Source organism: Cervus elaphus, chromosome 18 (genome assembly GCF_910594005.1).
Source record: "Cervus elaphus chromosome 18, mCerEla1.1, whole genome shotgun sequence".
NCBI lineage: Eukaryota > Metazoa > Chordata > Mammalia > Artiodactyla > Cervidae > Cervus > Cervus elaphus.
Genome location: NC_057832.1, coordinates 15,886,268 through 15,913,112, shown reverse-complemented (window position 1 = coordinate 15,913,112; position 26,845 = coordinate 15,886,268). Strand labels below are relative to the sequence as shown.

General features: G+C 52.0%; 1 protein-coding gene across 10 annotated transcripts in view; it reads right to left on the bottom strand.

The window, feature by feature from the left end:
- GRB10 (growth factor receptor bound protein 10) overlaps positions 1–26,845 on the bottom strand; it is a 217,528-nt gene that overhangs the window by 65,780 nt on the left and 124,903 nt on the right. For all 10 annotated transcript variants that reach the window (XM_043872860.1, XM_043872867.1, XM_043872858.1 and 7 more), the window contains 2 exons: positions 7,672–7,873; positions 2,098–2,239 (listed from right to left, as the gene is read on the bottom strand). In XM_043872860.1, the coding sequence (XP_043728795.1) occupies positions 2,098–2,239; positions 7,672–7,873 (344 nt within the window). The remainder of the gene's footprint in view (positions 1–2,097; positions 2,240–7,671; positions 7,874–26,845) is intronic.

Genomic DNA, 26,845 nt, shown 5'->3' with positions numbered 1-26,845 from the left:
GAGCCCATGTGGCCTGGGGATAGGTTTGCAGAGGAAGAGGACGTGTGGTGCATGATGCCTGAGGACAAGGCAGAGGAGAGCGGCTCCAGCGGGAAAGGCAAAGAAGGTTCTGAATATGCAAAGCAGGAAACAGAGAGGGCCCAGGGGCACCCAGTGTAGCGGCTAAAATCAGAGGCGCCAGATCCTGGGGTCAAGTCCTGCCCAGCTCCACCACGTACACTGGGGGCCCTCCAGCCCCCCACCCGCCCCCCAGCCCCCCACCCACCCTGGGCCATCTCAGCTCTACCATCCACAAAGGGCCCCCCAGCCCCCCATCCACTCCCCCCAGCCCCCCACCGACTCTGGGCCACCGCAGCTCCCCATCCACAGTGGGCCCCCCAGCGCCCCCATGCACACTGGGGCCCTCCACCTGCCCCACCCCACTGCCCCCAGCACCCCCACCCACTCTGGGCCATCTCAGCTCCTCATCCACAGTGGGCCCCCCAGCCCCCCCATGCACACTGGGGCCCTCCACCTGCCCTACCCCACTGCCCCCAGCACCCCCACCCACTCTGGGCCATCTCAGCCCCCCATCCACAGTGGGCCCCCCAGCCCCCCCATGCACACTGGGGCCCTCCACCTGCCCTACCACACTGCCCCCAGCACCCCCACCCACTCTGGGCCATCTCAGCCCCCCATCCACAGTGGGCCCCCCAGCCCCCCCATGCACACTGGGGCCCTCCACCTGCCCCACCCCACTGCCCCCAGCTCCCCCACCCACTCTGGGCCATCTCAGCTCCCCATCCACAGAGGGCCCCCCAGCCCCCCCATGCACACTGGGGCCCTCCACCTGCCCCACCCCACTGCCCCCAGCACCCCCACCCACTCTGGGCCACCTCAGCTCCCCCACCCACTCTGGGCCATCTCAGCTCCACCACCCACTCTGGGGTCCCCCCACCCCCACCCCTCACAGCTTGGCCTCAGTTTCCCAGATGCAGTACACAGCTGCCATTTCCACCTAATTCTTAGGTTTGTTCTGAGGAGTAAAAGTATTTATTGTAGATAAATATATAAACCACTGAGAACAGTACTTGGTACAGAGACCTTCCTCAGTGAACGCTGGGTGTTGCCGTCACCTTTGCTGTTATCATTGTTGTTGTTATTATTATTATACCCCACAGTAGAGTATCACAGGGCTTCCCGGGTGGCTCAGTGGTAAAGAAGCCGCCTGCCAATGCAGGGGGCACGAGAGATCTAGCTTCGATCCCTGGGTCAGGAAGAACCCCGAGAGGAGGAAGTGGCGACCGGCTCCAGTACTCTTGACTGGCAAATCCCATGGGCAGAGGTGCCTGGTGGGCTGCAGTCCATGGACGCACACCGAGGTGGACATGACCGAGCACACACACTGCATACCCCATGGGAGAGCGTCGCTGGTCTCCCCCCCAAGCCCGCCGGCCACACCGGCCCAGGCCCTGCCAACCGGGAGGGGCGGGGCTGCCCGGCCCAGCCCTCTGACAGGTGGTGACCGGTGATCTGACCCTGACTTACTGAGGCTCAGCCTGTGTCCGCCCTTGGGGTGATGTCTATAAAATAGGCACCTCCCAGTCTTACTTTACGGCAGAAACTGCTGGTCTAAAAGGTGGCTGTCACCTTCTGGGTCAAGTAGAAATCCCCCGGCCCTGAGCAGATCCTACTCAAAGTCAGGAATGTTACAGACTCTTCAACTACCCTCTGGCCCAGGTACCTGGAAGAGCCCAGGTTTAACGCCTCATTTATCCAAATGAAGACGACAGTGGTGATGTTTTTTTCAGAGAATGAAGTTCATCTTTCCACACCAAATGATTAGTATTCTTTTTATCATTTTTACGGGACTCTTTGTGTAACATATAAACATCTAAAATGTCCTAAATGTTGTTTCTAAAAACCTCCCAGACCAAAGAAGCATCTTGGCTGACAGATTAAAAAGGCTCGCCAGGCGACAAGTGTGGGAGCACCAGGAGCAGAACGGGGAGTGAAGATCCCACAGTGTCCCTCCCTTCCTCCCTAAGCCACGGGCCAGCTTGTGCGTCCTCTCTCCACCCAGGAGCAGCCTGGCACTCCATCTAAGGCTGGGCTCACCTGCTTCGCGGCAGCCGGGCCAGGAGGTAAGGAGCCAGGTGTGAGCGCAGGGGGGCTCCCGGGGCCACAGAGCTCGGGGAAAGGGTTGGGGATGGCTGGCAGCGACGAGGTCCTCAAGTGGGGGTCTTCCTCCTGCAGGCGCCTGCGGGGAGAGATGACACCCATCAGAAGCTGCCGCGCTTGGGACCTTGCAGCCCACATCAGGGGGTCTGCACAGAAACCCACGGCGGGGGGACTCAGACGGGTGTCTGGGCCACCTGAACCCACACCACACCCTGCACAGCTCGCCACCATCCACAGGTGGGCGTCACGGCGGGCGGATGACGAGACGTGGCATCCGTATGCAGTGGGGTGTCACACAGCCGCCACGGGAAGGGGCTTCTGACACAGGCGGCCCGTGGGGACACCCTGCTGAGTAAGCCCGGTGCAAAAGACTGACCCTGCAGGCCCGCACTGCAACGAACCACCTGAAACGCGCACACTCAGAAAGGGAGTGGAGGGTGGCGGCTGGGGACAGGGGGACGGGGAGTCAGTCTCTAATGGGGACAGGGTTTCAGATTTGCAAGCTGAAAAAGTTCAGCAGATAGACGGACTAGATGAAAACCCTTCCTATGATCACGGGGCCACGTGCCAGGGAGCTTAGCTAACTGTTAACAGACCCCACCCCTCTGTAGCAGCCTCACGGTGGCAGGGCATCCACAGAGCAAGAGTGCGGGAGGGGCGGGCGGCCAAGGTCACCTTCAGGACCTCCCAGCCCCCAGTTTCCGAACCAGTGATTCACCAGTGAATGTCTGACTTTGTTTTGAATAACTGCACAAGAGGCTGGCTTTCTGACATCCTAGTTGTTCACAAAGCTTCTCTCTTGAGGAGGTTGTTGAAGCATTTTTAAAAGTTTTGCTTTTCAGGGTGGTGAAATGACTCCATACAATACTCTAAAACTGGACCCATTTCATCACACATTTGTCCACAAAGCATAGACTCCACATCACCACGAGCTGGCGCTGGTGGAAGCAGGGGCTCTGGGTGATGGACGGAGCTGATGGTTACCGGTGCAGCAAAGGAACTGCACGGTGTGGATACACGCTGGGGAGTTGGGTGTGTGCTGGGAGGGAAGACGGGGAATATACGGGAAGTCTCTGCATGTGCCTCTCAACCTTTGCTAGGAATCCAAAACTACTCTTGCAAATAAAATCTTTATTAGGAAAATGATGCTAATTGAATGAGGTCAAACATAGAAGGCCACGTATTTTACAATTCTATTTGTAAAAAATATCCAGGACAGATCAGTCCACAGCATGGAAGGCAGATGGTGGTTGCCAAGGGCTGTGGGGGGTGGGTGGGGGAGGCATGAGCCAGGCTCAGTGGGATGGAGGGTCTTGGAGGGAGATTCTCAGGAATTAGACTGGGGTGGGGGTGCTGCAGTCTTGGGGGTGCCCTGCCTGCCACCGAACATGTGCTAGGTGGTGATTCAGTCTATGCAACGTGCATTTTACCTTAATAAACTATTTTTTTTAAAGTCCCGTGTTTCCTTTACAGTAGTTCACAAGCATCACTCAAAGCAAAAAACCAAGTGGCATTAGACCTAACTGAGAAGAATTCCACTCACGAGGCCTGTGGCCCCGGGATCCATCCCTCTGTGATTAGCTGTATCAGTGGAGCTGGGATGCAGGGGGCGAGGTCGGGGACGGGAGGAAGGGTGGGGCCGCGCCTGTCCACCTGTCCCTGGAGAACACGCCCCTGGCCCTGCCCCTCACTGCAGTCCCTCCTCCTCCTCCAGCCTTTACCCCTGCACTGGCTTCAGCTTCCGCTCAGCATCTGTCTCCCCTGAGCCCTCTCAGCAGTGTGACAGTCCCGTCACCCCCACCTCACCACCATGCCCCCGACCTCTCCCCTCCCCAGGCAGAGACGGAGCGGAGGTGCCCCCGACGCTCTGTCCCCCACCCCTCCAAATCCAGGAGCTGGCGGGCTTCTCCTCAGGCCCTCACCTGGCTCTGTGTCCAGGGCCCCCACTCACCAGGCGCGGGCCTCAGCTTCCTCACCTGGGAATGAGAAGCCGCCGCACCGCCCCCTTGGTGCGGCTGCAGTGACCGTTCCATGAGCTGCTTCTACACAGGAGGGGCTCAGCCCACACGGGAGGTGCTAGTGAACCCAGGGAGTCCTCACAGACCCGTTCACACAATGAGTCTCTGGGCATCCTATACTGGTCAACTTGTCCTTAACAAGGCACCTGACGGTTAGAAACAACAGGACCGCTATCACTGAGAAAAGGCTGGCCTGGAGCCAGCGTCCACTCTCCAGCAATGGGCATGCATCCGTCCCGTGGGACTTAGAACCTGCAGCCCCCGGGCAGAGGGCCAGGCACGGCCGGGGTCCCAGGCGAGGGTCCCAGGCAGCTAGCTGGCAGGAAAGCAGGCCTTCCTGTACCGCCGCCGCCCTCGGCCCGGGCCGGCCTCAGGCACCGTCACCACGGTTGCTGTTCCATCCTGCTGGGCCTCCCCGAGGCTGCCACACGTGGGCTGCCGACACCCTCCAGACCCAGAGAAGCTCAGAGGAGAAAAGAATGCCTCCCCCTGGTGACTGGTGACTGAGTTCACCAGCTCAGAACACGAGGGTGCTGGTGGAGGGGGCAGAGTGGCCCATCCGCTGGAAGGACGGATGTGACAAAGGGCAGGAAGCCGAGAGGGGAGAAGGCGACCCCAGGTTGCCCAGGCTGCCGCGGACAGCTGCAGACAGCTCTGTATTTACTCTGTTCCCCTCCTCGAGACAGACCTGGCCGCCCTGGGCCAAAGAGTCACCTGGCTGCAGCAGACTTAGGAAGTTGGGCTGGAAAGAAGGCTCACAGAAGTTTCCGGGAGCAGAGGGAAAGCTCCCTCCCCAAAAGGAAAGGAAAGGAGACCCAGAAGGGGCTCCAGCCGACAGGTGCCTAAGACACAGCACAGTGCACACCTTCCCCTAGAGGCCCTGAGAGGCGGCAGGTGTCAGCTCCGCACCTGCTCCCCCCTGAAAACCCACCAGAGCCGGCAGGGGCCTGGGTGGGGTCACAGAGAGTGTCTTTGCTGGCTTTCACAGAGGTCTCCGCCCGGAAGGTCTTCCATCACCCCCACCTCACAGCCGCTGGCCCCGACGTTCCCCCTCCCAGGCAGAAACAGCTGAAGTGCCCCGCCACTCTGCCCCCACCCCCTCCAAATCCGGAGCTGGCACCCAGGAGCTTCCACCTGCTCCACCACCCCTGGTCAGGATACCACCACTCCGGGCTGGTCCTGAAACGGCTTCCGAATCCCCCCCATGAACCGAGGCTGCTGCAGTGACCTGCCAAAACCCAAGTCCAGCCGAGCTCACCTTTCCCACCTCTGCCCTGGGAGCGGCTCCTGCAGGCTCCGGATCTCACCCCACCTGTTGGGATCAATTTTCTAATCCACCCCTGAGGTCTGATGGATGCTCAAAGCTGCATGTATTCAATGTGTACAACTAGATAAGTTTAGAGAGAAGAACGGTCCCCGTGGTCTGGCTACCACCACCGGACGTTCACGCCCACCCTCTTCATGTGCTTATTATCATCACCTTGTGTGCATGTGTGTAACACGGACACATCACGCAAGACCCGAACCCCTCGCTGCTACCCCAGGTGGCTCTGCACAGCACGTCTGCGGGCCTCGTCCACCGGGTCAGACTGCCCCTCTGGGCCTCCCACCGGCACCTCCCGTCTCCACCCCAGCCTCCGGCAGCCCTCTCCACTACCTGTGTCCTTGTTCCGGACGCTTCCACTTCTCGTGGAAGTGGAATCACGTGGTAACTGCCCTTCTCTGTGGGTCCTATTTACTGGGCACCCTGTCCCTGGTGTCAGTGATGGAGGAGTAGATAGAGAAAACATGGAGTACACACGTGATAGAATATCACTCAGTCACAAAAAAGGAGGGGCCGGCCACTTTAGACACCAGGGATCATCTCTCTTGCTCAGGAAGTCTCTACTTCCATCCCCCAGTTCCTACTTCCCCTTCAACACCCAGTTCAGAGTCTGCCTCCGTTAGGGAAATTAAATGAATAGTCTTGTTTAGGCTTCAGAGACAAATCAGAGCAGGCCTCTGGCCTTGCTTCTAACCTGCCTGGACACTGCCCTGACTGGGAGTGACCCTGAGTGCCTGCCTGCTGTGAGTGCAAGACTTGCAGCACCTTAGATAAGATGGGGGAGGAATCTTGAGATTGCTGAGCCCCTGGGTGGGGCCTGGCCAGCCAAGCCCCAGGCTTAGCAGCATTCCAAGTTTTACAAGACAAAACAAACAGCATTGACATGAAAGCAGAGCTGCAATTTGCTCCCAGATTGACTATGATACCAGTTTGAGTCCGTCCTAGGATTATAAGTGGGACCCCAAGCTTCAATCTTTGAAGTCTCACCCAGGGAGCAGACGTGCTGCCTGGGACCCTTTCCCAGTTGTGACTCCAGAGGTGCTGTTGCACGGGACTTCCCAGGGGCTGTTTGAGTCCGGATGTTGGTCAGAACCTGACTGGGTGATCTATCCTCTGCTCTCTCTTCTCTTTCAATGTTAGTGTATTGAAAGTAAGCTAGATAATTCTTTAATAAATACATAAGATTATTTATGTATATAACAAGTGGCTTATTTTGTTAACAAATCCTTTGAGCCTGAGATGAAAGTGAAACCTTTCAGGAAAACAGCCTCCTCCAAGGAGCCCTCCTCCACTCCCCAGAGTCCTCTCCATGAAGGCTGAGCCTCTCCACGTCAGCCCCTGGGAAATGTGACCAGGCTCGAGGCTGCAGGCTTCTGCCCCCAGGCCCTGTGCTGGGCAGTGAGGTCTGAGGGCCCTCCAGGGGCTGCTTGGCAGTTCATTCATTTTGGGCTTTCCTGGTGACTCAGTCGGTAAAGAATCTGCCTGCAATGCAGACCTGCGTTCGATTCCTGGATGGGGAAGATGCCCTGGAGAAGGAGATGGCAACCTGTTCCAGTATTCTTACCTGGAGAATCCCATGGACAGAGGAGCCTGACGGGTTATAGTCCATGGGGTGGCAAAGAGTGGGGTACGACTGAGCAAGTAACATAGTAATGTTCTTGGACGGTGTTTTTGCACACACCACCGACCTGGCACAGAGCAGAACTCTGTGGGAGAAGGTGAGGGTGGATGTTTCGAGAGAACAGCATGTATACTATCTATGGTGAAACAGATCACCAGCCCAGGTGGGATGCATGAGACAAGTGCTCGGGCCTGGTGCACTGGGAAGACCCAGAGGAATCGGGTGGAGAGGGAGGTGGGAGGGGGGATCAGGATGGGGAATACGTGTAAATCTATGGCTGATTCATGTCAATGTATGACAAAACCCACTGAAATGTTGTGAAGTAATTAGCCTCCAACTAATAAAAAAAAAAAAAAAACTGATCTGAACTGAACTGGGTACCAGGTCCAACCCCCAGTGGTCCTGCTGGACAGAGGGAAATAAGGGGTCTGCCAAGCAAAGCCCGGCACCGTGGCCCTACCACCCACCCTTTGACCCCCAAGGGGAGGCTGGGTGGCACAGTGACCCCACCACCCACCCTCTGGTCCCTGAGGGGAGGCGGGGCCCACCTGACGGCGAGGATTCGCACGGGCTGGGACCGCTGCACCCTCTGCCTCGGGGCCGCCTGTGGCTGCAGGACCCTGGCTCCGGGGGCCGGGCCGCGGCTGTGCTGGCCGTTGTGCAGGAGGGGCGCCGTCTCCGAGGCTGCGCACAGGCTCTCCAGGGACGCGTCCATGTCGTTCACCAGTGCCTCCAGGTCCACGTCGTCCTCTGCGCATGGGAGCGAAAGACAAGCGTCAGCAGCGGTCAGCGGCCACGGCAGGTGGCGTCCCAGTGACCGGCTTCCGAAACTCCTGACACTTAAAACTGAGGAGCAGACGGAGGCCGGTGCCTGAGACAGCGGAACGTTCTGGGAAAACACGGATATGTCACATGTATCACCTGCTGATCCGCCAGAAGCAACCCTGTAATGGCAGCCCACCCACACTTCCTGTCTGTACAGAAGACCCTGTCCGGGCATCTGCTCAGCTCACACGCCCCTCGGGGTCGGGGAGCTCCACACAGCCTGGACCCTCCGCCCCAACCCCAGCTGGTGGGTCCCAGGTGCACACGGAGCCCCAGTAAGGCCAATCAGGGCCGCTCCCTTCCCCGAAATTCCAAAGACAAAGCAGAGAGACGGGGACGGGGTGCACCGACCCTGACCGCAGTCTTCCCTGCGAGGCCAGCAGCAGGGCCGCGCGCAAGGCAGATGGGCTCCGAGGGTGAACACTTGCAGGGCTCGGGGTGCCCAAGAACCAGAGGAAGCCTGCCCGCATGCAAGAAGGCCTGAGGCCGTGAAGAGAGAGGACCACGGAGAACGCCAGAAAGAGATGCGCACAGAGGCACCTTGACAGGTGACGCTCTGCCTCAGCGAGGCTGACACTGGGCCACCATCATCCTGGATGTTTCTCTGAAGCTGTTTTCAGATGACAGTGACATGTGACTTTGAGGGCCCTGGGTAAAGCAGACAGCCCTCCATCATGTGAGTGGAGGTAAGGCCGAGGACCCCCACAGAAATGAATGCAGCCTCCACGGATGTGCATGCCAACTCCTCAGTCATCATGCGCAGACGCTCAGTCAGGTCCAACTCTGTGACCCCATGGACTGCAGCCCACCGGGCTCCTCTGTCCATGGGGTTGTGCAGGCGAGAATACTGGAGTGGGTTGCCATTTCCTCCTCCATGGGATCTTCCCTACTCAGGGATTGAACCTGAGTCCCTTGAGTCCCCTGCACTGCAGGCAGACTCCTTACCACTAGCACCACCCAGGAAGCCCAGCTCCCCACAGCAAGCACCCCAAATGCAGCAAAGGCACATCCTGCGCACTCAGTTTCTGGAGACCTATCGCTTTTTAACGATGTGGCCAACACAGCTGGGGCTGCCTCCAATGCAGCAGGTCACACGCCACCCGATTCACAGTCCATCTGCTCCCAACAACCCGGGGTCACCCAGGAACAAACCAGAGCTCAGGGCCCAGCACACTCGGCCTCTCGGCACCGAGGCGGCCTGCCCCGGCCCCGGCCCCGCCCTGCCCAGGTGGCTCGGGGCCAGGTCTTGGTCTCAGATCCCCATCTCCCACGCCTGCATCTCTGACTGGAGGTCACAAGGGTACCTGGCCTGCAGCTGGGCACAAGGTCAGTGAGTTATCACCCGCTCTGCGACAGAGCCCGGAGCAGGGCAAACGCTTGGTCAGTGCTATTTATTTGCTCTATGTCACTTATTTGCTCTATTCATTCACTCTATAAGTAACAACAGGGCAGTGACTATTAACCTGGTTTAACAGCCAGGAGATTGGTCCTGGGGAATTGGGCGGGTGGGGAAGAGAAGGTGGAGCTGGGCGGGCAAGTAACTGGCCCCAGATCACACCAGGAGGGAACCTGAAAGCAAGTTTGCAGCTGCTAAGGTGACCTCACCAGGTGTGCATCTGATCAATGAATGCACAGATCTTTTCAAAACACTGACCTCCCCTGCCTCACTGCCCCCTCCTCCATTCAGCCTCACTGTCTCGCTGGGCAGGAGGGCACAAGGAGACAGAAACAAACCAAACGGGACAACAGAAGCCCTTCTAGAAGGTGTGGAAGCTGCAGGGCATGGGGTGGGGGTGGCACAGGCTGGAGGAGGTTGGGTTGGGGGATGGAGGGCAGGCACGGGAGGCCCAGGCAGAGGTGGGAAGACCGCAGAAGAGCCTCCTCCCAAGGTTCCTTCACCCTGCAGGCAGTGGTGCCCAGAAGAGGAGTCTGGGGAGGGCCTGGGCCAGACGAGACGCTACAGGCAGCAGGTAGGGCCCCAAGGAGGACAGACAGACACACAGATGGATGGAAAGATGGGCAGGAGGCTGCTGAAAGAGCTGTGATGAGCATGCAGTCCTGCTGGAGCCAAGGACAGTGGCCCAGGCAGGGTGAACGGAGCAGCACTGGGGGAGAAGGAGGGTGTTTGGGGGGAGTGCATTGTCAAATATTAATCCCAGAGCCAGATATTAGAGAGACAATATGCTGAATCAATAATTAATAATAACCATGAAATCAAAATGAATCCATCACAAGGGAGAACGTGGGAGTCAGCAGGCAGGGCTTCCGCACAGAGCCTGGGCAGCAGGAGGCTGGTGCGGGTGGGGAAGGACCCAGACAAATCAGAAAAAGCCCTGCAGGGGGTCCCTGCGTGGCCAGGGGGCTTGGGTCCTCACGGGTAAAGTGGGAGCAGCATCTGGCAGCTGGACAACGGCTGCTAAACAGCCAGCGCTAACTCTGCCGCTGCTTCCGGAGCCCTTGGCTAGACCTCCGACAAGGAAAAGTGCACATTGTACCTGAGTTCTCAGGTTGGAACTTCTGTAAAGTCCTAGAATGTGTCCATCAGGGCGGCCACTCATCTCCTTCACTGACATGCACATGAACTGTAACCGCGGCTCATCTCAAACTCTATAAAACATTAACTCCAAGTGCTACCCTCACCTTATTAATAACTCAGAATTTCCAGCTTAACGAACCATTTCAGAATCAACAGGATGACATGCCACGTCCACTAGAATTACCGAATCAGCCTTTGCTGGGGGCAGCGGCCTCTGTCAAGGACGGGAGGCCCTGATGTGGATGGGCAGCAAGGAGCACAACGGGGATCTGATGGTATTTCATTACCAGCGGGGTAGCCGACTTGATTAACATGGGGAGGATCCACCAGAACACAAAGGCCACTGTTCTCCTGGCTTTCATCCTGCTTTAGAAATCAAACAAGAATAGTGTTCTCACTCTGACAGATGTCTGCCAAGAAAATCTCCCCCTAAGTAGACTTTCCTTCAAGTTATCATCCTTACACGTTTCCGAAATGACTTAGCGGTTGAACAACACTGTATTTCTGAAAGCCCTGGCTGTGCCCACCGAGGGCAGTCTGCCCAGGGTCCTGTCCTTTCCTTCCTGCTCCTTCCCCCACCAGCCAGGCCCCTCCTGGGCACCCCCTCCGTGCAGTCAGGGTGCGTGCTCCCAGGAACACACAGTGATCTGACATCAAAGTAAATATAAAGGTAAAATGGTAAACACAAAGCTAAAAGGCGTATGAGCAATGCATGCCCTTCAAGTGCTTTATCTCTCCTCCGAGGTCGGTTATTGATAAAATTGCTTTCTACTTTAATAGAATACATTCAACTGTGGATCTATTAGAGCCAGGAGCCTCATAGGCTATAGTCCATGGGGTCACAAAGAGTCGGACACGACTGAGCGACTTCACTTCACTTCGATCATTTAACAATATACTTAGTAGGTTACAATTTTCATGAATAGACTCTACACTGGCATATTCCAAACTTGCCTATTTTCTACAGCCCAGATGAATGGATAAAGAACACATGGTACATACAGTCAATGGAATATTACTCAGCCATAAAAAGGAATGAAACTGGGTCATCTGTAGTGATGTGGATGAACCCAGAGTCTGTCATACAGGGTGAAATAAGTCAGAAAGAGAAAAACAAGCATCGCTTCTTTAACACTCATACATGGAATCTAGAAAAAGGGTACTGATGGATCTATCTGCAGGGCAGGAACAGAGATGCAGACGTACAGAATGGACTTGAGGACACAGTCGGGGAGGCAGAGGGTGGGACGAGCTGGACAGTAGCTCTGACATACACTCACTAACGACCATGTGTGAAATACACAGCGGGAAGGTGCTGCATCGCAAATGCAGCTTGGTCTGATGCTCTGTGATAAATCAGAGGGTGAGACGGGAGCGGGGAGGGAGGTTCAAGGAGCGGATACCTGTGAGCCTGTGGTTGATTCACTTCACTGTACAGCAGAAATGCACACAACATTGTATAAAGCAACTATAGTACAAAAAAAAGTCTAATAAAATGTCCTAATCTAGGGCAGACTTCAAAAATTCCCTCCAGGGTCATTTATGAATAGCATTTTGTCTGGTTAGATAATAAAGTCACTTTGGGTTGTCTGATTTTACTTAAACTTTGTCCAACTCTATTAGAGTAATAATTAAGACTAACAATTAAATCTTCCAAGCAGGGGTTTTAAAGGATTGATTCTAAAGAGGACACGGCCATATGCTATGGTACTTTTAAAAAAATAAGTACACTGAGATTTTTCTGGGTTGACATTCGGTCCTTTCGAACATTTCATGACCCAGTCCATTGTGAAGGGACGTGGCCCACATCTCCTACACATGTTGCCGCCTGCCCGCACCCCCGGGGATCGGCACTCAGCCATGTGAGGAAGCCTTTCTACAGGTCAGGCAAGTGGCAGAATCAAATGCCAGGGCATCAACAAAGTAGATGCTTCTGTAAAGGATGGTTATCGCTGCTAACTTGAGGCCGAGATACCTGCTATGAGCCAGGATCTCTGAAAGAAATCCCACAAGGGAGATGAAAAACAATTTTATACGTGAAATTTCACTCCATGCAGATCTTTGAGGGTATATTTACTGGACAGATGCAGGTCAAACAATATGGTTTAAATCAAGTTATTAATAGTTATTTTCCTTCCTTAAATAGCTCAGTCCTTAGCTGGGCACTGACTTTTGTTCCAGATGTCTGAGTTGATCATCTGATTATAAACTCACAGATACATCTGGTCTCACTGTCATTAGCAAACGGAGGCACAGTGAGGTCTAAAATGAGTACTAATTCAGTGAAACAAATTCATGTTCAGACTAATAAATTATTCTGGGGGAATATCTTCCAGAAACCAAGCCAGGAAGAGGCCAGGATGCCGGCAGAGGGGAGAGTGAGTCGTGTGAGGACCTGACTGGTATTCCTCAACCTCCTCCGGCTCCCCTCTCCAGCTTCACTGCCCCCTGCTTGGCTCACAGCACCCTCTGGTGGCTTCTTTAATCAGATAGTTAACATGACACTGGATCCACTTGAGGAAACCATTTCGGCACCTTAAAGAAATGCTATTTGCGCCTTGAATACAAGATGCATCCTTCCAGCCCTTCCAGGTCTTCCTCCCTGGCTCCTGGCTCCTGGCATGCAGCTCCTAAAATCCCTGTTATTTCCTAAGTGACAACAGTAAGGGGAGGAGCATCTTTTCTTTATCTGGTCTGTTGTCCTTGCTCCTGAAATAGCTCTCGAGCTACTATTAAAGGTGAAAGAAGTGCTTTTTGTTAACCGTAACAAGACCCGTTTGACTAGACCTGAGTTTATGTGATCAAGTTGACTTCTGGCAAGCCCCCAGACACCTGATGGAGACTGGCTGTCAGATGAACCAGCTGTGTGATTAGAGAGCTGGGACTTTCAGCACCACCCGTGTCCTCCAGGGAGGGGAGAAGGGATAGTGGTTATACAAACAGCCAATGATTTCACCGATCATGCCTGTGTGGTGAGCCTCTACAAAAACCTTAAAGGACTGGACCCTGAGAAGCTTCCAGGTCCGGGTGCAGGTGGGGTGCTGAGAGGGTGACCCGGAGAGCAGGAAGACCCACCCCCTCCCCAGGCACGCTGCCTCGCATCTCCTGCCTGGCCATTCCTGAGCTGCACCCTTTATAACTAGTCAGGACACTGTCTTCCTGACAGTAGGCTGCTTCAGTAAATCGGGTGGGAGATTCACTTCGAGTAATTCTGAGAACAAGATATTCAGCAAGAGAAGAAAAGGAGAATTCTCTTGACAGCACTGTACCTGAAAATTCCCCAACGCACGTGCAAAGGCCAAAGTTCTAACCCATTTCTACCTGGACAAGAACTAAAGGTCTGGCCTGCAAAAGCACTTTCAACTTAAATCATGTTCCCCAGGAGTTACTTCTGTTGACCTCTAAGCAATTAAAATCTTGTACAAATATAATTCAACATGCTGCTGAAATACCTTTTTTTCACACCAATTCATCTTCAATTCTCATGTAATTCCAGTCACATGTATTTAATTTTTAGTATGTAGAGTTGATTGGACATAAGTAAGCAGAAAAAGAAAATCTAGTATTCCACCATTATAGCTGTCTAGAGCATTCTTTTCTGTTCTGATCATGATATTTAAAGATATTCAGCAACTATAAAAGCAAATCACCTAACCACAACTCCAAACAAAAATACAAGGGGAACTCCCAAATCCTATCACTTAAAAAACAAAACAATGTTTTATTTCAGTGGTTAGTATGGACAGGTGGGAAATAAAAACCCTTAGAATTAGTCTGTCTGGCATACACATGGAAATAAATATAAACACAGCATGTGGAGGATCCACAACTCCTCATGTTCTTTGTGTCAACAAGAGAAACATTTCCACAACCTCTGGGACAAAATAGCTTCTTTTTCCTCTCTGACCCTGCAGACAACAGTAATTGCCAAATTCAGTGTGTATTAATTGAGAAATACAGGTCAACAAATTGATTACTTTAACAAACTCTAAGAACCTGCATGGTATTTTTTTCATTGGGGTCAGATATACTCTACAAAGTGCTGCTTGCACTTCTAGGGCAGTTGTGGGGCTCAGAAGGCCCCCTCTTCCAGGACCCAGAGGCCATGTGGTTGGAACCATCACCCAGAGCATCGTCAGGATCAGCTGGTGACATGAAACTGGACAAATACACACACACACACACATCTTGGGACCAATCCAGTTAGACAGAGTGACCATGGTAACACCCCTCCCAATCTGCTGATGCTGGGGAATCTGTGTCTCGCTTTGGATTGATAGCTGGGAGCCTGGTTATTTTTCCTGGAAAGTCTTTCCTTCTCCTAAGTCAGATGCAGGACTGTGCGCTCAGGAAGGAGGCACCATATTTAGTTGTGTGCCTGGCTCCTTGAGAGCTCTGGCCCCTTCTTCTGTTATTAGGAACTGCTCCCAGAACCCTCCCTAGAGCACCCCGCAGCAAGTGAGAGGGCCAGCATCCACCAGGCAGCTCTGTCTGCAGACGACGCAGACCAGCGATCCTCTGCTTTCAAGCAGTCTATAACCAGCTTTCCTCAAAGCCACGTTTAGGTCCACACAGTCCATCCAAGGGCTTCCCTGGTAGCTCAGCTGGTAAAAAAAAAACCCGCCTGCAACGTAGGAGGCCCCGGTTCGACCCCTGGGTCAGGAGGATCCCCTGGAGAAGGGAAAGGCTACCCACCCCAGTGTTCTTGGGCTTCCCTCGTAGCTCATATGGTAAAGAATCTGCCTGCAATGCCGGAGACCTGGCTTCAGAAGATCCCCTGGAGAAGGGAATGGCTACTCCAGTATTCTTGCCTAGAGAATTCCATGGACAGAGGAGCCTGGCAGACTACAGTCCATGGGGTTGCAAAGAGTCAGAAACAAGTGAGCAACTTTCACCTTCACATTCCATTTAAGGGGCTTCCCAGGTGGCGATAGGGGTAAAGAACCCGCCTGCCAATTCAGGAGACATACGAGACGCTGGTTCAATCCCTGGGTCGGGAAAATCTCCTGTAGGAGGGTATGGCAACACACTTCAGTATTCTTGCCTGGAGAATCCCATGACAGGTGAGCCCGGTGGGCTACAGTGCATAGGGTCACAGAGTCAGGCACAACTTAGCACGCACACATGCTTTCCGTCTAAAGAAGTACCAGCCCTTAGGATTGCTTAAGTGTCTACAGCGGGGACTCAGATTCAGTACCATCAAGAAGTGATGGGCTTCCCCCGATGGCTCAGCAGGTAAAGAATCTGCCTGCAATGCAGGAGATGCAGGCTGGATCCCTAGGTTGGGAAGAACCCCTAGAGGAGGAAATGACAACCTACTTCAGTATTCTGTCCTGGAGAATCCCATGGACAGAGGAGCCTGGTGGGCTACAGTCCATAGGGTTGCAAAGAGTCAGATATGGCTGAGCATGCACAGTAACGATAATACAGATGAGAAAGTCTGTGGGCGCTGCTCATGGGTTAGTGACTGTTGGGAGCAGAGGCAGAATAATGAAGGGAACTGGCCAGTCCTGAGAGCTTTGGGCTCCTCCAACCCAGAGGCCACTGCATTTACAGGGACCTTGGACTCCATCTCTGCCTTGGGCTACAAGTTCAGACTCTCTTTGCTCTGACCCCAGGGGAGACACTGTAAAAGACTGCGGCTGCACAGATCCCTCCATCTTCAGTTCAGTTCAGTTCAGTTCAGTTCAGCTCAGTCGTGTCCGACTCTTTGCGACCCCATGAACCGCAGCACGCCAGGCCTCCCTGTCCATCACCAACTCCCAGAGTCCACCCAAACCCATGTCCATTGAGTCGGTGATGGCATCCAACCATCTCATCCTCTGTCATCCCCATCTCCTCCTGCCCTCAATCTTTCCCAGCATCAGGGTCTTTTCCTATGAGTCAGTTCTTCACATCAGGTGGCCAAAGTATTGGAGTTTCAGCTTCAACATCAGTCCTTCCAATGAATATTCAGGACTGATTTCCTTTAGGATGGACTAATTGGATCTCCTTGCAGTCCAAGGGACTCTCAAGAGTCTTCTCCAACACCACAGTTCAAAAGCATCAATTCTTCAGTGCTCAGCTTTCTTTATAGTCCAGCTCTCACATCCATAGATGACCACTGGAAAAATCATAGCCTTGACTAGATGGACCTTTGATGGCAAAGTAATGTCTCTGCTTTTTAATATGCTGTCTAGGTTGGTCATAACCATTCTCCCAAGGAGTAAGCGTCTTCTAATTTCATGGCTGCAGTCACTATGTGCAGTGATTTTGGGGCCCAAAAAAGTAAAGTCTGTCACTGTTTCTCCATCTATTTGCCATGAAGTGATGGGACCGGATGCCTCCATCTTAGGCTCCCTCAATGCATGAGGGTTAACCATGGATGGAGAAAATCAGAATTCCAGGGATGAGTGGCTAAAATCATATCCCTCTCAGGGAAGATGAGGATTCCAACAATCCCAGAAACCTGAAACCCAAAACTCCTCCGTCACCAGCAGCACCCAGGTGTACTGGGTCCCCTCCTCCCGCGCACAGCCTACCCTCAAGGGTTACAGCCCCGTCTGGGCAGCAGGACAGAGTCAAGTTAATGTAGTTCTTGCAACAGCTGATGGCAGAGCCTGGACACATGTCATGTGGGTTCCTGTTCGGTCCGTGAACCTGTTCCCAACATGCTGCACCTCCCTTCCCAGCACAGTGTGGGGAGCACCCTGGGGAAGCCTCCTGCATCGTCTCTTCCTCCCTCCCCGACAGAGGGCAGGGCCATCCTGAGTTAGCGAATTGGTGCTGGCCACGTGCCCTCACATCTCACATCGCTGACTTGTTTGATCCTCCAAACACTAGGGATAATAACAGCTCTTTAGCTGCGAGGCAAATAATCTGGCACTCAGGGGAGTGAAGGTCCCCTGGCTGCAGGAGACGAAGCCCACAGCAGAACTCCAATTTCTTCTCTCAAAAGCGTCAAAGTGCTCATTCCAATTACACAGCAGCCGTTCTGTGACGCTCCTGGAAGGCCAGGCCCCGGCAACTCAGCCCAGGCGAACCCCACAAGCAGGGTTCTTAGCTGAGAGCTGGGCACCTGAGCATGGCTCCTCTGCGCACCTGGCAAGTCTCAGCAAGCATCACTTTTTCCCAAATTTCAGGACTTTGAGAACTTCCTCTAAAACATGGGCTAATGCTCTGACTATTTCTTTGGTGTAAATGGGAAAAGTGGAAACCCAATGAGAACAACAGCAAATGAAATTAACCCAGGGACTTGCAAACTCGGATAAACCAGGTCAAGATACCAGCTGCTGCAAAACAAGTGCAGACACAACATAGTACATGCATTAACTTTTGATGATGTACAAAGACTTTTCTGGAAATAGAAAAGGCATGAAAAATACAACCAAAAGCGGGAATTGTCCCTTTGTTAGGATGACATTGAGCCTACATGGGATCATTGCTTTCTCATCAGTGTCATGAATCCTTTTCCACCATTGACCAAAGGAGACGGACGGCAGACACACTGTCTCCACCTTCCTGAGGGAACATGAGTGGGGTAAGTCCCATTTTGGTCCCAGAGCCCAAGGGAGCCCAAAGGAGCCCAAGTTAGCAAAGCTTCAGACCAAAATGGACAGAGCCTGGTGACCCACTCCAACAGACATGGCCCTGGTCCCAACACCTGGACCTCACTGCATGCGGGAAGAGGGGCAGGCTGGTCCTAGTCAGGCCGCCAGTCTGGGCATTTCTGGGGAGACCTGCCAGCCGCAACCTTTCCCAACACCTCAGCCCCATGAGAAGCCAGCCCTGCATGGGGAGTGCAGAATCCTGTGGTGGGGACAGGAGGGTGACCACAGCTGAAGGAAAGCAGAACACTGCCCCCTGCCCCAGCCAGGCCAGCAAGATGTTGTTCAGACACCTCCTGGATCCATCAGCTGGGGCTCAGTACAGCACCCACTCACCCAGGACTAGAGACTCCACCAGCTGACACTTGGGACGCAAAATTAAACACACGCAATGGCACATTGGGCAGTGGTTTTAAAGCATCTTGGGTCATTGTCCTTTTCTATAACTCGGTTTCTTCTCCAGTTGAAAATTTTCTACATGAACAAGGCTTACTTTAAATCAGAAATGGGTATTTACACTTGAAAATATATCTGACTCTGAGGCTGGGCGGCCAAAGGAACTGGAATTAGAGCTCAAAATAGAAAATGGTTTTAGTTTGTTTGCAACTATCATTGTCTCAGCCTAATCAAAAAGGGAGTCAGGGCAGGGAGGGGGTACTTCCTTGGTGGTCCTGCAGTTAAGACTTTACCTTTCAATGAAAGGGATGTGGGTTCAATCCCTGGTCAAGAGGCTAAGATCCCACATGCCTCATGGCCAAAAAATCAGAACATAAAGCAGAAGCAATACTGCAACAAATTCAAGAAAGACTGAAAATGATCCACATCAAAAACATCTTAAAAAGGGGAGGATGAGAAACACAAATCAGGTATACCTCAGTGCTCATCTTGCAATGAAAAATCTGGGTTTATTAATGTTCGATTAAGAAGCTTCAATAATTAGGTCAAATAATTTAGATAAAACCTGTTTTTTCTTCTATGAGCTGTTTTTAAAAAGTAAAAGCAGGTACAGTTCAGTTCAGTTCAGTCGCTCAGTCATGTCCAACTCTTTGCGACCCCATGAATTGCATCACGCCAGGCCTCCCTATCCATCACCAACTCCCGGAGTTTACCCAAACTCATGTCCATCGAGTTGGTGATGCCATCCAACCATCTCATCCTCTGTCGTCCCCTTCTTCTCCTGCCCCCAATCCCTCCCAGCATCAGGGTCTTTTCCAATGAGTTAGCTCTTCGCATGAGGGGGCCAAAGTATTGGAGTTTCAGCTTCAGCATCAGTTCTTCCAATGAACACCCAGGACTTATCTCCTTTAGGATGGACTGGTTGGATCTCCTTGCAGTCCAAGGGACTCTCAAGAGTCTTCTCCAACACCACAGTTCAAAAGCATCAATTCTTCGGCACTCAGCTTTCTTTATAGTCCAACTCTCACATCCATACATGACCACTGGAAAAACCATAGCCTTGCCTAGACGGACCTTTGTTGGCAAAGTAATGTCTCTGCTTTTTAATATGCTGTCTAGGTTGGTCATAACTTTCCTTCCAAGGAGTAAGTGTCTTTTAATTTCATGGCGGCAATCACCATCCGCAGTGATTTTTGTACACACCTCCCTAAAAATGGAAAGTGAGACTTCACAGATGTTCACACATCCGTGTTCAGAGCAACATGACGCAGGAGAGCTGAGAAAGTTCTCGAGTCCAGCTATGAGCAGATACACCAAATGCATGAGGCTGAGCTGCACGACCAGACTGCACTTATTACTGAAGCAGAAGGAAACTGACACCCGCGACCACATGGGTGAACCCTGAGGGCACCACGCCGAGAGAGACAAGCCTGTGAGCATGAGCGGACAAATACTACGTGCTCATGATCGAACCTGTATGAGGAAACTCATACAGTCCAACTCATGGAGACAGGAAGCAGAATGGCGGGTGCCAGTGACTGAGCTGGGGGTGGGGAATAGTAGCAGTTATTTACTGGGCGTAGAATTCCAGTTCTGAAACTGACAAGAGTGCTGTGCATGAACGGTGGTGATAGTTGCATTGGGTGAATTTACTGAAAATTACTGAGTTGCATATTTAAAAATGGATAAGATGGAGATTTTATGTTAGGCATGTTTTAACACAAAAAAATATAATAATAATATAAATGTAAAAATAATAGTAAAAGCATTTTTAAAATTGGAATGTTTATAATATTCTCAAATGGTGCTGGTTTAGTCGCTAAGTCATGTCCAACTCTTGCAACCCCATGGACTGTAGACCGCGGGACCTCTGACCATAGGATTCTCCAGGCAAGAATACTGGAGTGGGTTGCAATTTCCTTCTCCGGGGGATCTTCCAGACCCAGGAATCAAACCTGGGTCTCCTGCGTTGCAGGCGGATTCTTTACCAACTGAACTACAATGTGGCCACTTAAGGTCTTTTTCTGGCTAATCTACTTGTGTGCCTTTGGGAAGTCCTTGCTAAACCTGCCTGCATGGAACCAATGCCCCGTACTTGGACCTCACAGGCAAGGCGTCGTGGATTACACCCCGTAACACAGCACATCCCAGGGGACACCCGGCTGGCCCAAAGCCTCCAGCCCTGCCCCTGGTGGACAGACGCCCCTGGCCTCCATTCTGCGTACCTGAGGTCCTCACTTCTCCCCAGCAGAAAGCCACTCGCCTCCTGCTCCCTGTCTGCACGCGTGTGACTTCCTCCACCAGCAGAAAGACAAGGCCATCACAGGGGTGGGCTCTGGAGTGGGCCCAGGGTGACCAGTGGGGCCAGGAGTTTAGTGCGAAGAGTCCAGGGTCCATCTCAGGAGAGAGGTATTTCATCTAAGAGATGGAGCACCTAGCCAGGAGGTAAAATAAGATTTGGGATGTGCCCAGGCCATGGAGGTTGAGGGCCATGTGGGAGCCCCTGGGGCTGGCTTCTCGGGTGACCGGTCAGGGAGACTGGCTCATGAAGGTACATTCATTTCCCAAGTTAAACGAAACTTGAATTCCTCTTTCCAATTAACACTAAACTTCAGTACATACTTGTATACTTCTCCACTAATGCTGTGGACTGTGACAGGTACGTATTCAACTGTATCTGTGCACATCCTCCAAGAAGGTGTTGGTGTTATGAGGGGCTCATGCAGAGCCCAGCCAGCAACAGAGGCTGAACAGACAGACCTGCAGAAACAGCCAGTCTGCATCCTCCCACACAGCCAGGCCTCACCCATCTCACCGGAGCAGCTGGAAGGGGCCTGGATGCTGACTGCAGTGACTTTCTGGGAGAAGGCCAGGCTGCATCTCACCATCAGGTGTGTGCCACCAGGAGGCTGCAACACGTGGAGGGCAAGATGTGCAGAGTCTCCGGGGCAGATAAAAAGGCAAATATAGACATCTTGGCAGCCGGACACATCGGCCCTACCACCAGAGCAGACAAGCAAAAAGTCATGAGTGATTGATCATTCTGGACTCTGACTCCTGTGAGATGCACTCGTTCAATCTATGTCTTAGAGACTGCAGAATGATTCCATCCAAAATATAAATCAGGAAAACAAGGAAAGCTACACATTCCACTCAGAGTTCCCATTCACTGACATCCAAGAGCTTGCCTCTGATTTTCCCTGAAGAGTGTAAGTTCCCGTTCTTTCTTGGATTTTTATCCTGCCATACTGTTGCCAGGAAGGGCCTGGACATCACACAAGCTTCTCTCAGGTCTTTTAAGACTGTTCGTGCTCTGCACCAAAAGGTTACACCTGCCACGCAGGGAACAAGGCCTCGGGCTACAAATTGCAGGGAAAAAAGTACAGATTCTACTGTGCAATCTCTATTTTTCCTAAGAGGACAACTGGGGGGTGGGGGGTGGGGAGAAGAGAAACATACAAATATTACACAAAAAGGGCAAATGATTAATTGTACCTTTCTCAAGTCTGCCTTAATGATTTGTTTCTTCTGAGCCTTCTGGTTTTGATTCCCAATTCTTCTATTACATCATAAATCAGGCAGAAGCCTGGGTGCAAGAAATGATGCAATAACTTGTCATTCTGCAAGTTCCCATTCTCCATTAATCCTAAAAATATTAATCTGAGAACAATGGAATTGAACAGGGAAAATCCAGGTCCCAGTCCAAAAGTCTGTCAACTTACTGGCACTGTACTCACAAACCTGGCAAAGTTTTCAAGATAAACTAAACACCTGGAGATCCTGATCCCACTTGACATTAACTCTCTATGATCCTGAGAATTTATCTCCATAAATGCAAATTTCCTTCAGGTTGTAACCCATGTTTTTCTTCATTCAACAAATATCCCGTGAGCACCCACTGTATCTCTGACACTGTTCCAGCAACTGGAAATACAAACATTAACAAAACAGACAAGAATTCTGCCACCGGAACATAGTGTAGTCCTAGGCAACACACTCTGGAAAAGAAATACAAAGTTGCAAAGAAAGAGCTGAAACTTCTTTCACCACCTCTGGAAAAATAACTCCCTCCTGAAGAAGCTAAAACAAGCTCTGGGGTAGGGGGTGAGGGGATGGAGACATCCTGGAGACTGGGCTCCTCACGGAGGGGTGACCTCAGGCCCAACAGAGCATCTTACAAGAGGGCTTAGGGACACGGGGGCAGCTGACGTGGCAAGGAGGGCAGTCCGTCCTCGGGTGGAAACAGCCTTGGTAGAGTTAATGAACTATCTAAACCAGAGAAGGATCCCAGAGGCCAGCTGCTCTCCCAGGACTGCTGTACTCACTACTTGGCAGAGAGGATCTTACAACGAAATCCCAGTTATGTAAGACAAGACAGTGAAGAGGAGGGCACTCAGCTTCATGAAGAGGCCAACTTCTCGGGGATGGGGAAAGTCCTTTCAGGAGAACGTACTGGGTGATTCCAAGAAAGGGCACATCTCCCAGAACTGCAATGCCCAGGAGAGAGGAGCTGTCCTCCCAGGAGGTGATGGAAACAGGGCTTAAGTGGAAAGACAGGACATTCAGGATGGGGCAGGTGGGGTTGTGGAGATCCTCCCCTCTGGATTCTGTCTGATGAGCACGCCCCCGAGGAGGCTTGCTTGTGAGAACAGGTTCCTGGGACTCGCCTTGATTCATTCTGAATCCAAATCTCTGGAGTGGGATCAGGGGAACAAACAGAGTTCCTAAGTGAGGGCTTATGAGTCTTGTGGTAAGAAAAACAATAGCACATGTATAAGCGGCACCTTCTGAACAACGTCCCAGGAGAAGGAAGACTCATGATGGTCTGTTTTGGAATTTGGGCTCGATGGATAGGAATTCTGGAGAAGCAATCCCAGAGAGAGGTTGCATGTACTGAACCCATGAGAGAGGGTCTTGATTTTTACTTTCTGCACATATACCATTGCACTTATTAATGATGATGACACACAAGAGCTAGCGTGCTTTGACCACCTACAAAGCCCCCGGTTTTATGCCAGGCACGGCTTATAGCTCAAGCAATTTTCAATCTTTCTAGCAAAACAGCCAAATAGGCATATTTAAGATTTCAGAAGAAGCAGCCGAGGTGCAGGGTCACTCAACTCCCAAGATGGAGTTAGTGTTAGTTGCTCAGTTGTGTCTGACTCTTTCGTGACCCCATGGCCTGTAGCCCAGCAGGCTCCTCTGTCTGTTCATAGGTTTAATCAGGGAAGAATACTAGACTAGGTTGCCCATCCCTTCTCCAGGAGATATTCCTGACTCAGAGATCAAACCCAGCTCTCCCACATCGCAGGCTGATTCTTTAGTGTTTGAGCCACCATGGACGGACAGGGAGGTTAAACCCAGCTTCAAGGGTGGACAGACCGCTTCCCTGGTACACTGGAATTTTAACTTTCTTCAGCTGTTTTCCTATCCAACTTTAGTTTTAGCTTTATTTCTTAGTGACATCATTCTTTGTCACTAACCTTGAGTTTCTAGAGGCTGGACCTGCATGGCCCCCTACCTGACTTCACTGCTGGCACACAGGAGGTGGTCAGCGGATGACAGCTGAGGATGTGGAGTGGAGTTACCAAGTCTCCATAAATCACACTACAGAACTCTACAGGTCAGACAGGCAGAGTTCCCAAACTCTCTGGGGTTTGCTGAGTCCCCAGTCCCTCCATTCCTTCTAGAAAGGCCTACCAGACAGGTCACGTCCAGGCCACCAGGTGAATAAAAGGCAGAGGCTATAATTCCATTAGGGATGGAGGGCTATATGAGGCCTGGGATGTCCTGCAGGAAGCATCACCAGTCAGGTCAGGCCTCTGCTGTCCCTGACCATAGCAGGCCCGCCTGGCCATCCACAAAGTCGCAGGAACCACAGAAGGATCTGCCTCTGTCTCGGTTCAGGACGTGCAGCTGCTGCCACGGGCCCCTGGTGGGCACCTCCCTCTTGGCGCGCACGTTCTTCCTGGCACAGATGCACTGCGCTGGGCAGAAGGCTCACTTCCCATCACTGCCTCTTCACTCCAGCACCATGTAAGCCAAGTATGGGTCCTTCTAGGTACCAGGAGCCTCACGATGTATGATCACTCTCTCCTTAAACCACTGCCTTTAGTCCCAAGCTCTGCCCGCAGATCACGCTGGAACATGAGCAGCTGGCATTTCGTGGGATGCTGGGTGCTGCCTTGGGCAGGAGTCCACTTACAGATGGAAAGTGGAAAAAAGGGAAGGCTTTATAGGTCCTGAACTCACTGCTCCTGGCTCCAAGTTCCCACATGGCAGAGCCTAATTCAGGTTTTCAGTTCAGTTCAGTCACTCAGACATGTCCAACTCCTTGCAAGCCCATGGACTGCAGCATGCCAGGCCTCCCTGTCCATCACCAACTCCTGGAGTTTACTCAAACTCATGCCCATCGAGTCGGTGATGCCACCCAGCCATCTCATCCTCTGTCATCCCCTTCTCCTCCTGCCCCCAACCCCTCCCAGCATCAGGGTCTTTTCAAATGAGTCAGCTCTTCACATCAGGTGGCCAAAGTATTGGCGTTTCAGCTTCAGCATCAGTCCTTCCAATGAATATTCAGGACTGATTTCCTTTAGGATGGTCTGGTTGGATCTCTTTGCAGTCCAAGGGATTCTCAAGAGTCTTCTCCAACACCACAGTTTAAAAGCATCAATTCTTCGGTGCTCAGCTTTCTTTATAGTCCAACTCTTATATCCATACATGACTACTGGAAAAACCATAGCTTTGACTAGATGGACCTTTGTTGGCAAAGTAATATCTCTGCTTTTTAATATGCTGTCTAGGTTGGTTATAACTTTCCTTCCAAGGAGTAAGTGTCTTTTAATTTCAGTCACCATCTACAGTGATTTTGGAGCCCCCAAAAATAAATTCAGTGTTTTATTTAATAACTATTCTCTGTCTCTGGGCTTCCCTGATAGTTCAGTTGGTAAGGAGTCTGCCTGCAATGCAAGAGACCCCAGTTCAACTCCTGGGTTGGGAAGATCCACTAGAGAAGGGATAGGCTGCCCACTCCAGTATTCTTGGGCTTCTTTTGTGGCTCAGCTGGTAAAGAATCCACCTGCAATGCAGGAGACCTGGGTTCAATCCCGGGGTTGGGAAGATCCCCCGGAGAACAGAAAGGCTACCCACTCCAGTATTCCGGCCTGGAGAATTTCATGGACTGTACAGTCCATGGGGTCATAAAGAGTTGGACACAACTGAGTGACTTTCACTTTCACTTCACTTTCTCCATCTCTCTGTCTGAGCCACCAGGGAAGCTCAAACCTATGGTTTTCCCTGTAGTCATGTATGAATGTGAGAGCTGGACCATAAAGAAGGCTGAGCGCCGAAGAATTGATGCTTTTGAACTGTGGTGTTGGAGAAGACTCTTGAAGAGTCTCTTGGACTGTAAGCAGATCATACAAGTCAACCCTAAAGGAAATCAACTCTGAATATTCCTTGGAAGGACTGATCTGATGCTCCAATAACTTTGGACATCTGATGCAAAGAGCCAACTCATTGGAAAAGACCCTGATTTTAGGAAACATTGAGGGCAGGAGGAGAAGGGGGTGACAAAGGATAAGATGATTGTATGGTGTCACTGACTCAATTGACATGAGTTTGAGCAAACTCTGGGAGATAATGAAGGACAGGGAAGCCTGGTGTGTTGTAGTCAATGGCATTGCAGGGAGTCAGACACAACTCAGCAAGTGAACAACAACAAATTCTCTGTCTGCTGTGACCAACACACTGCACAGAGGTCAGCAGAGTGATTTTCAGAAAGAGTGGGGGGAGTCACTACAGGAGATGTGCTGTGGCATCTCAGGTCACCTGTAGTACACCCCTGAGGTATCTCTCCGATATCACAAGTTTAGACAGCCAAGGCCCAGAGAGGTTAAAACACACACACAACCTCACACAGCTATTAGCCAAGTCTTGATTTTTGCTTCAGTTTGGCTAAAGAACCAACAGTTTCTTAGTTTTCCCCAAAGATTAAAAACAAAAACAAAAGATCCCTGATCTCAAGGAACCTAGAAATACATAAGAAAGACACATATGTGTTTGGCATGCCATGAAACAAAGTGTAATAAGTTTGGGCAAAAGTAAAAAGCCACAGGAGAAACTCCAAGAGGAAGCAGCTTATTTAAGAGGCAGGTGCCCTGGAAGGTGGTCACGGCGCCTGAGTCAGGACGGAAGGAAGGAGCAGGGTGTCAGAATGGAGAAGAACTGCCGGTGTTAGCAGCGGGGTGGGGTGAGGGTGCACAGGCGGAGGGAGAGGCCAGAGTGGAACGTCTGTGCCGCTGATGCCCAGGGGACACGTGTGCAGGGACAGTGTGAGGAGAAGCCAGAGGGAGAGTGAGGTCTCGCCAGGCGGGCCCC